The 12,638-nt window shown below is 37.5% G+C and overlaps 1 protein-coding gene across 3 annotated transcripts in view; it reads right to left on the bottom strand.

The window, feature by feature from the left end:
• Positions 1-12,638, bottom strand: part of rgs7a (regulator of G protein signaling 7a) — a 69,504-nt gene that overhangs the window by 25,219 nt on the left and 31,647 nt on the right. For all 3 annotated transcript variants that reach the window (XM_084736130.1, XM_084736128.1, XM_084736129.1), the window contains exon 3: positions 4,735-4,831. In XM_084736130.1, the coding sequence (XP_084592256.1) occupies positions 4,735-4,831 (97 nt within the window). The remainder of the gene's footprint in view (positions 1-4,734; positions 4,832-12,638) is intronic.

Below are 12,638 nucleotides of genomic sequence, written 5' to 3'. Positions count from 1 at the left end.
GACATCAAACTTTTTTATGGTGGATTCCATTTTGCAATTCATCTTCTCTGAGAATGCAACTGAATCATTTTCACATCTCAGAGAAACATAACAGCATCTTCTGCCCCCTGGGCATTTTCACACCCCACCACAACATGTGACTTTGCCACTTTGGCTAAATATATATTTTCCAAGCTATTATTACGGCCTGTCATGCTGACAGGTGAAGGTGTGTTGAGGAGATGAGAGCCACAGAAGGCAGAAAAAAGGTGTGAAATGCAGACATGAGGGAATTCATGCAGTGAGAAAGTCAGTCCCTGTGGCAGTCTCTCTGTCCATCAAGCTATTTTTCTGTCTGTCTGCATTGTGTCCCTCCATTTCTCTTCCTTTGCACCCCCTTTGCTTTCTAGTGCCCCCTTAACCAGATGAGATTTTCCATGGATTAACATCATTAATACAACCCCATTTTCACACTATCAAAGTTGACCCACTTTCTAAGAGAGAGCTTAAATGAGATGTGTAAGGTAATCCTCTAACAAGGCTGTTCTCCAAATTGATTAATATCATGCCCATAGATCGGGCTGTGCATATGTTTGTGTGTAGGTGTGTGTATCTATATATGTGTGCAGGCGCAAGCATCAGAATGCAACATTAATATAAACAGGGTGATAAGCGGTAACATCAATAATTAATGATCCTAGTGATGACAAATATTGGATAATTGCTGCAGCAAATAGTAACCGGATACAGCAAAGAGCAACCTGCACAGCTGAAAATGAATACTTGACCATATTAAACAGAAACTATGTATGAGAAAAAAATTTGAGGACTGAACTATACTATTTAGAAGTTGTAAAAATAATAGTTGTCAAAAATATGAGTTGAAGACCAAGATAATGCAAAGAAGAGATAGCAAAAACAGTTAAGTTATCAGTCTGCAAAGGAGAATTAAAGGAGAACTAAAAATATGAGGAAATTATGTGAAATGTTAGAATACACTGTAAATGGTACATGCAAAATCTGTGAATGTTCACTGACCTTTGTATAATGAGCATTACTAGAAAACAAACTGAGAGAGCAGCAGTGTTGTTTCTAAGCTATAGTTCTGTTGTTCAGTGAACACACAAGGACACCTAACACAAAATACCACAAAAACACAGTGTAACAACACACGCACAAAGACACAGACAAAGACACGTACTCTACACTCATGCTGTAGGGGGAAAAACACAGGTGTTAGCAATGGTACTAATTAAGGTCCCATTCCATTTACTTTAGCAGAGTCTTCCCAGTGAGCCAACCAGCGATATATAATACTGAACTAGACAGGGAATGTTTAGATGCCGCCCATTCAGTTCAAAGAGAGTTACTCACCTGGCACATAAGCCTAAAAAGTTTTCTTGACCCCATGGATCAAAAATTCACAATAGAAAGAGTCATAACTGACCTTGTTTGTAGTTCAAGGTGTCCTGTAAACAGTTTTACAGATGTCTTTTATAATAGTAGCTTATGGGGGAAAATGCTTTTTCGCTGCAATATCACAAGTGGCTACTGGAAATAACTAGCGGCAAGGCTGAACAGCAATGCCCTGTCTAGTTTTATTATATGTTTATGGAGCGGATATGCACAAATCAGCAGCCTGACTCTGTTTGACCTGGAAAGGAGGCTATATTGACCCTTCCCAAGTCCCGACTTTTTGCTCTGAGCTCCAGTAACAGTAAAGTAATCTCAGTACCTAGTGAAATCTTGGCCAACTTTGTCCTTTCCAGTTCCCTGTACTTCTGTATACAATGTGCTAGGCTCATGTATGTTGAAAAGAAAGCCAAATTTTTAACATGGTTAAAAGATGTTGCTGTTATAGTTACATCTTAAGTTAGCTAAGATAGCTAACTAGCTAGCAAACGATTGGTACAGATTACCTAGTTAGCTAGCTTTGGCTAACATTATCTATCAGATATGGAACCCAGGAAGAGTTGCTCATGTTTACATCTCATGTTGTCATGTTTATGTTTTAAACTACACTGCTTCTTGGCTTTTGATGAGGTTGGCTGAATATGAGCAACCACAGATGGATATAGTCCGACTGGCACTGCCCCTGGTTTAAAAGCTTAAAATTTTGATGCATCAAGAACCATCGATAATCGTTTTATAATTGTATCATGGTGCTCTGAATTGAACTGAATCTTGAAGTGCTGAGAGATCCCCACCACTAAACTAGCTAGCTAAAGATTAGTATAGAATAGCTAAATAGTTAACTTGAATTTTTCCAATGCAAAACACTAGCAAGCTAGCTAGCTAATGATTGGTGTAGATTTGTTCAATAGTTATCATGCATTTTACTGCTATTATCTAGCTTTAGGTAGATAAAGCTATATGATGCCTTTACAGATACCCTAGCAACTACTTTTAGCCATCTTCAAAATTTGGTTTTGTTTTCAGCATGAATTAGCCTAAGCCATAGTATATCTAAGTACAGGAAACAGAAAAGGAAAAAGTTGACTGAGGTCCCAGAAGGAGCAGGACACCTGCGTTTACATTTGCATTTCATGTCAAAATGACTACTGTGAAAATGGTCTATAATCATTTGAGAACCAGTTACTGTATCAAGTGAATAAACAGGCAGGTAAAGAAATCAATGTATTTTATTAAACTTTAAGGGACTGAGTGGTGCAGAGGACAAAGACACTGCAGCAACCTTGCATCCCTGACTGTTGTGCTTACAGCTTGGTCAAGTGCTCCAGTGAACACAAGTGGCAATGTTCACAGAGGGGAGCTTCAGAGGGACTGTGTCCTTGTTACAGACTTACAACTCTGCCAGAACCCAGAGGAGAATTGTTCTGGAGGGATAGCATGAAGGCTGAACATTACACTGTTGGAGAAAAGAATCAAAAAGTCCTGCTCCACTTGGTAACATTGCACACTGACACAACTTTTGCCCCTAATGAAGTAGTTTGCCCAGTGTATATTGTAATGCTAATGATTATGATGTAGTTTTTGGCATATGAGGGAAAGACATATTGTACAGGGCAGGTAGCTACAAATACAAGCCATTTGCTCCAATTCTATCATGTTCCTACAGATGTAGCTAGTGTACTTGTTTGCTAGTTGTACTGATATCTGACAAAAAGACAGATCAGAGATGGATCTGGTCTGATGTTGCTAGGCCAGATGTAAAATCATTAAGCAATACAACTTCCCACTGTTGTTAAAGACAAGACCAGGCAAAAACACACAAACACTGTGTAGTGACTGACATCAAAAAGAAAGAAAACAAGAAAAGAACTGTGCATCAGCTGCCCTTTATATGCCCAAAGCATTTGTCTTTGTTTCACTAACGTCACTGAAGCTAAATTTTGTTATTTATCTGTGTCTGGTCTTCATTTGTTGGTGCTCGCTGCCAACTTTTTGGGAATCTGTGCCCAATCTTAGCCACCCATGTCAAAAGAGCTTGGACATGTCACTCGTTGCAACAAGCAAATGCACAAATGCACAAAGCAAAAGCACTCATGGGAAAATCCGAGAATTGCATTTTACCAGGATTTTGAAATTGATTTGATCTATAGCCGTTAAACAGATTAAGCTCTAACTTTAGTACTCCTCTCACCACCCACCCACTGCCCTGTTATGGTAGAAATGTCTCCCTCATTCACAATGGGGAAATAGAAATAAATAAAACTAAATCAAGTAAGGTATGGGGTCCTATAAAATATATATATCAACATTAAATAGACAATGGGATGTCAGGGGGGTCAATTTTCATTCTAATTCATTAGCCAAGTGGGTGTAATGATGGTAGTAAGGCCAGAAAAGAGCAGTCTCTTTTTCATATCCTCACATTATACAAGATCTTTTAACGTATACTGTAAGATGTTAATTCATTTAACCAATGCCTGAATAAGGAAATTCTAAATTCCAATTTTGTAGAATGCACTTTTTCTCAGCTGTGCCCACAAGTAATATGAAGTAATCGTAATTATAGTTCACATTAAATCTTTGCATGCCTCCCAAGATCCAGGAACTGGGGTCAAATGGAAATTTGTTTTTTTTTATAATATCTGAAGTTACTCTAATGACGTACCTCTAAAATCGTTCCAGATCAGCATATAAAGTAAATCTCCATCACAGGTTTTGCATCTCTGGCAGTCCGTAGAGGCAGTATATTCTAAGCTGTCTATGTGGAGTATAATAGGTGCTATTAAAGATATTAAACTGTATTTGTCTATGTTTAGTTGAGATTAATACGGTCTAGGACATTTGTAGGATATTAAACCATTCAACATCATTATAATTGCTTTCAAGATCTGATTCCCATTTATTTTTTTATCTCACTCTTCTCATAGATTGTTAAGTCACTGTTTAGAATGAGAAGCCAGAACCTATTATCTGAAATAAGCTTTTAATTTGATACTCTAACAGTGCAAGATTAATACTGTATGTATATATTACAGTACTTAAGGCATTGTTTATTTTCTATCTTTGTGGGCAATAATGATGACAGTGATGATGACTTCACTCCTGAATGTTGTGTTTTAACTCCAGTGTGGATTCTTATCTATTAAGCTGCACAGTTTAAAAATTCAATATGATCCTCTTGACATTCTGGCACTGCCGGTGTGAAATGCAAATCGGACAACTCTCTAAATACTTTTTGTGTTTTGTTTGGCAAGAACAGAGTACCGGTTGGGTACTTAGTGGGTGGGAGCCAAGTGGAGGAGAGGAGAGCAGAGGAGAGAGCAGAGCGTGTAAAAGCCTTACCTGAAAAAACACTGGGGATCTTGGTTAGAAAACTTTTCACTGTTCGGATAGGGATGCCATTTTTCTCATCCTGCATGCGTGCTATTACTTCCTCCATCTGGACAACACAGGGACAGTGGGAGAGAAGAGGAGGGAGAGAGTGAGTACTTTTTCATGAACTTGCCTTAACAAGTGGAGGCCGTGCGTGAGCAAGACAGAAAGAGGTAAACGGATACAAACAGGTTCCTGTGTGGTTCAGCCGTGTCTCCAGGGGACAGAGAATAAGGCAAGGCAGTTAGCGACTAACAATCACCGCTGTCAGATTTCTGCCACTCCTTTGACAAATCTCTCTCTCATTTGTGTCATTTGTCACATAAAAACCGCCAGTAAGCTGCATTTATTGAATTCTGCAGCAACTATTGAATTCTTGAAGCCTAGCAATGAAGTTTCTTGTCATTATCCATCACAGTATATTTGTGTCCCAAAACAGCCAGACATCCAAACAGAGCAGAGCAGAAAAATTTATAACATCACACAAATGACATTTCAGACACCAATGTTCTGTGTTCAGCGTCGACTGAGTTGCAAATCTGAGGCAAAAGCTGTGCACCGAGGGCGAATAGACACAAACACACGTGCGAACACACAAACATTTGCACACGTCACTGAGACCAAAATGTACTGGGAGTTGTCTCAAGGGCCTGACAGGGCAACGCGAGGCAGCCATGTTTCCAAGAACGCACAGAAGGGAGCAAAGCGGAGAGTAGAGCATGGCCCCGATATGTCAGCTGGATCAGATGGCAAGCGATCTCCCCAAACCCCTCCCTCAGTGTAAAAATACACACATGGAAATTATGTACACAGAGTTCAGCGGCCTGGCAAATAGGCGCCCATTAACAAACATGCAAAATGTGTGGTTTTATATCCCTCCACCTGTGAAGGATTTTCTGTGTTAAGAGGTATTCACAAGAGATGGTCAATTCCCTGTTTTGTTTTTTGTTTTTTTGTTTTTTTTTTCAGTTGTAGTGGTTCTGTCAAGGTTTTTTTTTTTTTTTTTTTTTAATTTTTAACACATCCAGCTAATGATAGAATTATTACTAAAAGATTATTCTGAAAACAGGTAGTCGTGGGCATAAGGTCTCAGGTTTAATTAATTTAAGTGTGAATTTTTTGTTATAATGTCTGACTTTTAAAATGAAATGGTTGGGCAATCGTCTCATTATCCCTATTAAAGCTCATCTGTGCATCTCATTACTACAGTGGCAGGCAGCAATGCATGCTGCTTCCCTACCTGGGGTGCTTGACCCTGTAAATCTTTTACTCAATGAAATGTTTCTCCAATGAAATCTTAAAATCAATTCTAACAGTGAAGAGCAGCAATAATATGTCGAAATTGGTTGGAGTCCAGTAAAGAGAGTATTATAATCATGATGTAAAAAGATTAGAGCTACAACGATCAGTTGATTAATTGTTTTGAGTTATTTTTTAAGAAAAAATGTCCAAATTCTTTGATTTCATTTTCTCAAATGTGAATATTATCTGGTTTCTTTAGTCCTTTATGACAGTATACTGAATATTTTGGGGTTGTGGACAAAACAATACAACTGAGGGCATCACCTTTGCCTTTTTTTTTTTTTTTTACCATTTTACAGACCAAGCAACTCACTGATTAATTGAGAAAATGATTGACTAATCAATAATGAAAATAATAGTTAGTTGCAGCCCTAAAAAGGCCATTGATAAATGTGTCCAGGTCTAAAAAAAAAGGCTTAATTTTGTTTGTGTTTCTCAACAACATATTTTCCATCTTTAAAAAGTCAAAAAGTTTGCCTAAATTATAGGTGTCACATTTGACAGTGGTGATAAAGCAGATGGAAATAAAAGCATCATAGACTTCACTTGATCCATGATATCCATTACTAAACATCCAATGCAGTTATGAAACAAAGTTGCCACTTCCACTGGATTCAAGTAGAATATTTAACTAAATATCTTTTGCATGAAATTTATGTTATTGTTTCCAGAACAATATGCCCCAAAGACAACATGTAAAGTGAAAACTGCAGGGAGCCAAAGATAGATCCCTGGGGAACTTTGCATTACAGGTGGGGGAGTGTTGAAGAGCAAAGGGCTGTTTCAGAATAACACAGGAACCTCTTTTGGAGAGATACAGTTAGAGAAGAACTAATCAGGAGCCAAATCCCAAACTGCAAGTCCGTTTTCTAAACTGAAAAACCAACAATTGTCCACAAATGTCCACAAAACAAAGCATATTGTCTACTATCAAATATTACAATGAGTATTTGTGACATTTAGCATCAGTATTAGTAGTTGTCATTGTAGTCTTTTGGGTTTAAAATGTGTTCATTTAATCTGGTTGCACCTAACATATAACTTATAAGTGTGGTGTCTGTATGCTGTGACTGTGCACTGTGCTGACGTCTTATTTTGTTCTCACAGGTCTGACTTCATGGATCATCCCCCTCAATTTTCTCTCCGCTCCGTCTTTTTATGACACACACACGACTTAACAGTGGAACTCATCTGGGTAAAGGTAACACTATTTAAATGCAGCCAATTCTGTTTCGTACAAATGAAGGTTGCGTGTGGGTGAGAATGAATTTCTGTGGCTGTACTGGAGAGAAGGGGAAAAAAATCCAGTTTGATATGTAAATGTGTGACTACTTGGGTTTAGCAGTTCATGTGCTAGTACTGTGGCAGAATGTTATAATGAAAGCTTGTAGCTTGTCAAATACCCTTGAGCCAAAACAGTTAGTGATCAGAGACTAATTGACAATGATGGAGCACAGGCAAATACTGTAACCAAAGTGCTGCTAGAGGAGAGTTGAAGGGCCAGAAAAGGAGAAACGATTTTTTTTTAAATTTTCATTTCTCCTTGTGTTTCTAACAAAACTTTTTTTTTTTATAATTTCAGTCTATTCTTTTAACCATTTTCTCCAGTACTCCATAAGGCAGATCTATAGAATGTTTATTGTAAAATTAGAGTTCTGAAAGCAATGTAAATGTCTCACACAAATATTAGTGGAGAAAGGCTTCTTGCTTTATTATTTCTATATTTCTGGTTCCATTTTGTTGTTTGTTGATGGATTTGTCTTGTTTCTGCACACAACTGATGTTATGAACACAGACATTGCTGGTCTACTGCTGCCTTGATCTGTTAGTTTGTTATTATGTGGCTTCAGTGAATCGTAACTATCTTTTTTAAAACATTTAAGTCACACAAAAATACAAACAGACAGATTGAGGCAGCAGTAACAGAGCATCTCTCATGTTCTGCGAGGTACAATTACAGATTTCACCCATGGAGTTTGGTTGGTTTGATGGGAGTGATATCTGGCTTCCAGAACAGTCATTTCCAGTCAGAAAGCCTGACAGGAAAGTAAAGCACTGAAAATACTCAAACTGATACAGATTTTTTTAAGTGAACTGTTTGTAAGTGGTCGTTTGTTGCTGACCCCGTCCACAACTGTACATTGCTTAGCTTCCATGCTGTTGTCCCTCCCTTCTTCTCCACACTGGCGTCTACAGTAGGTAAAACACTGCCAGTAGATAAATAGCTTGTACAATCTCACATTAAATAATCCCAACTATGCCTTTAATGGACAACAATACACTGCAGCCACAAGATAGATTCAATTTTTACCATACCAACCCCATCCGGGGTCCCTGGGACCCCCAGGAATAAACTACTGTAAGAGGCAACCATCATAGCAAAATGCTAACTTATGTTACATGGTGAAACCAGCTGGAGTCATTTTGACAGCAACATAAAATAACTGAAATAAACCAAAAGTCATTCAAACATCAATACTTAATTTTGTCTTTTAACAGAACAGTAGATACAGACCTTGGTCTCAGTATGACTCCTTGTAAAAGAAAAAAAAAGTAAGGGTTGCATAAATGTTCTTCAAATCTACATTTTTCAGTTTGTAATAGAGGTGAACAGTAATCTGTCATTAGTTGTATTTCTATCTGTTCAACCAACAAAATTATCTTTCTTCGTATCTGTGTTCAGATAGAAGACAAGAAGTGATAATGGTTTATACTGGAAGGCATGTTTATATGTTGTATGTTCTAACCTAATATTCATTGGCAATGCAATCGTTGTGTCTGCAAGCATCAAAATGATCTAATATTGGCATTTAATAAATTATAATATAATGATTAATAATAAAAGTAATAATAATGGCATAATATATTTCCACATCCTCTTACTGTACTTTTCACATCTTTCTTCAGTTTTTATGTCTAAAGCCAATTACTACTTCCTCTTTAAATGGGGGATATTGAAAAATCAGAAACTAAAACATTTCTGATGTTTTATAAATAGTTTGTTTTATCCTGTTAAATCAGTGATTGATTGGTAGGTGCAAACTTTTTTTTCATCCTGCTGAGGTAATCTTTGAGCTGACTTTTTCCAAATAATAAGGAGTAAAATTTGGATAGAAGAATTATCAGTTTGCATCACATTAGTTGTGCTTTCCTTAATAACATATTCAGAGATGGGTGCATCCCTAATGTAAAATGGATCATAGATCTATGAGCAACATATTCAATTATATCACGCAGTTCTGCTCTTGCTACATGTATGATCATTCTGGCACAAGAGCAAGCAGAGTGCATCTCAAAGAAATAAAAAAGAAATATTTGATTACAACATGAAAGAAGTTGTTGAACTTCAGATGTTGTCATTTAATGATTTGAGTATCAGAGGATAAGATGAGGATTTTTCTGTGGTGTTTCTCATCCAACACTAGTTTAAGATACAACAGAAGGTGAGAATATAAAGTTAAGATTAATGTTTAAAATCAAACCAAAAACCATTCTCATAATCATAAATCATTATAAGCTTGCAAAGTTGTAGTGTCTAAAACTGACGCACAGAAAAACAAAAATAGTCATGTCGTCTCCTTTTATGTGTCACATGCATCATTCCTTTTGTTGTTCTTAAACATTTCTCTCTGAATTAATCCTAACTGTGTTAAGCTCATCCCAGCTGAATAAGTGTGCCTGAAAACGCCAACCCCCTCTCTGTATCTCTGTCTCACTGTCTTTCTCTGAGAGTCAGCCGCCACCGTGAGACTCAGAGCAAACAAGGACAACAGCAACAGTGATCAATACTTCACACACTCTCTCCTATCTCTGCAAACCCTCACTGCCTACACATGGTAAAATGCCACCAGCGTGAATATTCAGGATCTAAAGCTCTTGAAGTCGGGATGCTCTCTGGCTTCATGTTGCGAGGACGAGAGAGGAAAGTCGTTTCCCGCAAGAGAGCAAGAGTCTCTCTCTCTCCGTCCCCCACCCATCCACCCACCCAGAGCTGTCTGACTGCGTCTCTGCAGCCTCTTAACAGATAAGAGTGAGTGTTTTGGCTGCACAGCGTGAATCATTGAATAATGATGGCACAGGACTCAGTACATATGAAGTGACTAACAAAAGCTCCGGATATAAGCACACACTGAGCTTCGGCACACGGCTCCGAGCACTTCAAAGAGTATCACCGAGGACACTCAGGGTGCAATCAGAATGTTCTGAAGCACCATTTGGAGCAAAAAACATTTTCAAACCGGGTTTGTAAATCAATGCTGGCCTCTTAGATGTCTTTTTAGCCGTTGTTAAGTGCACCATGAGTCCCTTATTTGACGGGCTGTTTCTAAGAAAAGCGAGGTGATAAAAGGATCAGTTATTAGAAAGGTTCCATCTTGAGCACAGCAGGAAGGTGGGACATTTTTAGAAGGAAATTTCAGCAGTTTTACTGTAAATCCTTAGATGGCTCATTTGGACATGACTTTTATTGGTTACCCCAGCAATAAAGAAAGGAGGCTCGAAAAGAGGTTGTTCTTATGTCCATGTGGCTCAGTGTTTTAAAGTGTCTACTAAGTAAATGGGATGTTTTCCAACCTGTTTCTCACAACTGTCAAAAATTTATGTATTGTATATATGTATTCAGTTACACTTTATTTTACAATATGCTATTAAGACTCAACAAGCTGTGCTTTGAATTGAATTAGACAAAAAATAGAAATAAAATGTTCTTTATTAGTCAGTGAACAAAAACAGCAGTACACTAATAAGACATGTCATAATGTGTATTAAATTAGTCAAAAACTAGAAATAATGTTCTTTATTAGACAACAGTTATTAATTACTATACACTTAACTGTACCTAATAAGATGTGAGAAGCCGCATTTTGTATCAAATTAGACAAACAATACATTCTTTATTAGACAGTATTAGACCCTTTAAGAGACCCTTATTACACTTTATTAGATTGTTACTAGAGACACATTACAGCACACCTGTACTGTAAACTCAAGTGAAATCACATCTCTGTTATCTGCAGACAAGACTAATGCCTGCTTTGATCAAATCACATTTGCCTACAGTATTAACAATAAATATGTGTACCCATAGATAAAATATTCCTCTACCTCTATAATTTTGGCCTTCACTTTGTAGCTCTGGCTTATATATTGTTTTTAAATAGGGAAGTATGTAATTTCACTTTAGTTTACAGTACAGTTCTGTTGTAATATGTACCAAATTTCCCATGTTAAAGTCTAATAAAGGGTCTATTACTGTCTAATAACGATCATATTATTTCTAGTTTTCATCTATTTTGATCCAAAGTACAGCTTATCACATCTTATTAGTGTACTGTAAAATTAAGTGTGACCCATTATTCTGCCTGGATATTTCTGAGAACTGTGTTTGAGAGCTTTCATTTACTCATAGTTCAATGTGTATTATGGGTTGAGTAACAATAGGCACCTTTGTGGGCAGACTGAGGCAGGTGAATAGACTGCTTGAAGAAAGATGCCTCGAAATTGCTGCAAACTACAATGACCTTGACATTTGAAGTGAGCGTTCATTTTGTTGATTGTGCTGCACAACCTACAAGCTTCCTGCCTTCACAAATGATGCTATTCGTCTCTAGGGCTGACCTATATTTAAGTGATGGAAGGAAATCCACAGCACTTGATGAGCATGACCGTATTTTTCAAACGGCGATAATTATATCTTCATTACCTACAAACACTTTAAATCCCTGAAGACAGATGAATGTTTATTAGAGACTGAAGAACACATTTCTAATGAAGAAAAAACTTGACATGATGCCCACTAACAAACTGTAGCTCAGAAGCAGGCACTTGTTTAGTTGGCTTACACTACATTCGAAGGTGTGTGCATACAAAGTCATTACACTGTCATAACCATGTCATGACACCTATAATGAATACAAAGAACTCTTAAATTAATGTTTTATTGTTGTTCAGCATCTTTTGGTCAATTTTGTCATTTTTTATGCAAAGTTGACATTGTTTGCAATGTGCTTCATTATGACAACTAGACATTAAACAAGACAAAAATGTCTGTGTCGTGGCAACATAACATTAACATAACTGATCACAAGACACTTAATTACAACAGTCATAAACATTCATAAAGATGCCTTTAAAATGACAACAGTCGTTCATTAAGATGCCTTCATGTTAGTAACAAGTGTCATGGCCTAGTTATGACAGTGTAATGATAATCTTATGCACACCCCTTCAAATAAAGATTTGAGGTCATCCAGATTTTTGAGACGATTTCTATAGGAAATCTACACTTGGTCTTTCTTTGTACACTATGAAATGCAGCTTGTTCTGTCATTCAATTGGAAACTCATCTAGAATTCACTCCAGTTTTTGTCTGTCTGTGCAGATGTAGAAACCTCACTGACTGTGCTGCTGAGGAAATTAAAAGCTCTCCTTTTCTTCTTCCTCTCCTCCCCCTCTCGCTTCTTCCTCTCCCTCCCGTCTCTGGGTGTCGTTGCCTGCGTGCGCTGTGATGGGTGAATGTTACTGCATCAGATTCTCAGGGAGAATGGTATTACCTTGACAGTGTTATCTGAGGA

The sequence above is a fragment of the Lutjanus erythropterus genome, chromosome 14 (genome assembly GCF_056507025.1).
Source record: "Lutjanus erythropterus isolate fLutEry1 chromosome 14, fLutEry1.hap2, whole genome shotgun sequence".
NCBI lineage: Eukaryota > Metazoa > Chordata > Actinopteri > Lutjaniformes > Lutjanidae > Lutjanus > Lutjanus erythropterus.
The sequence above is the reverse complement of the archived record's forward strand: the minus strand, read 5'-3'. Positions and strand labels throughout refer to the sequence as shown.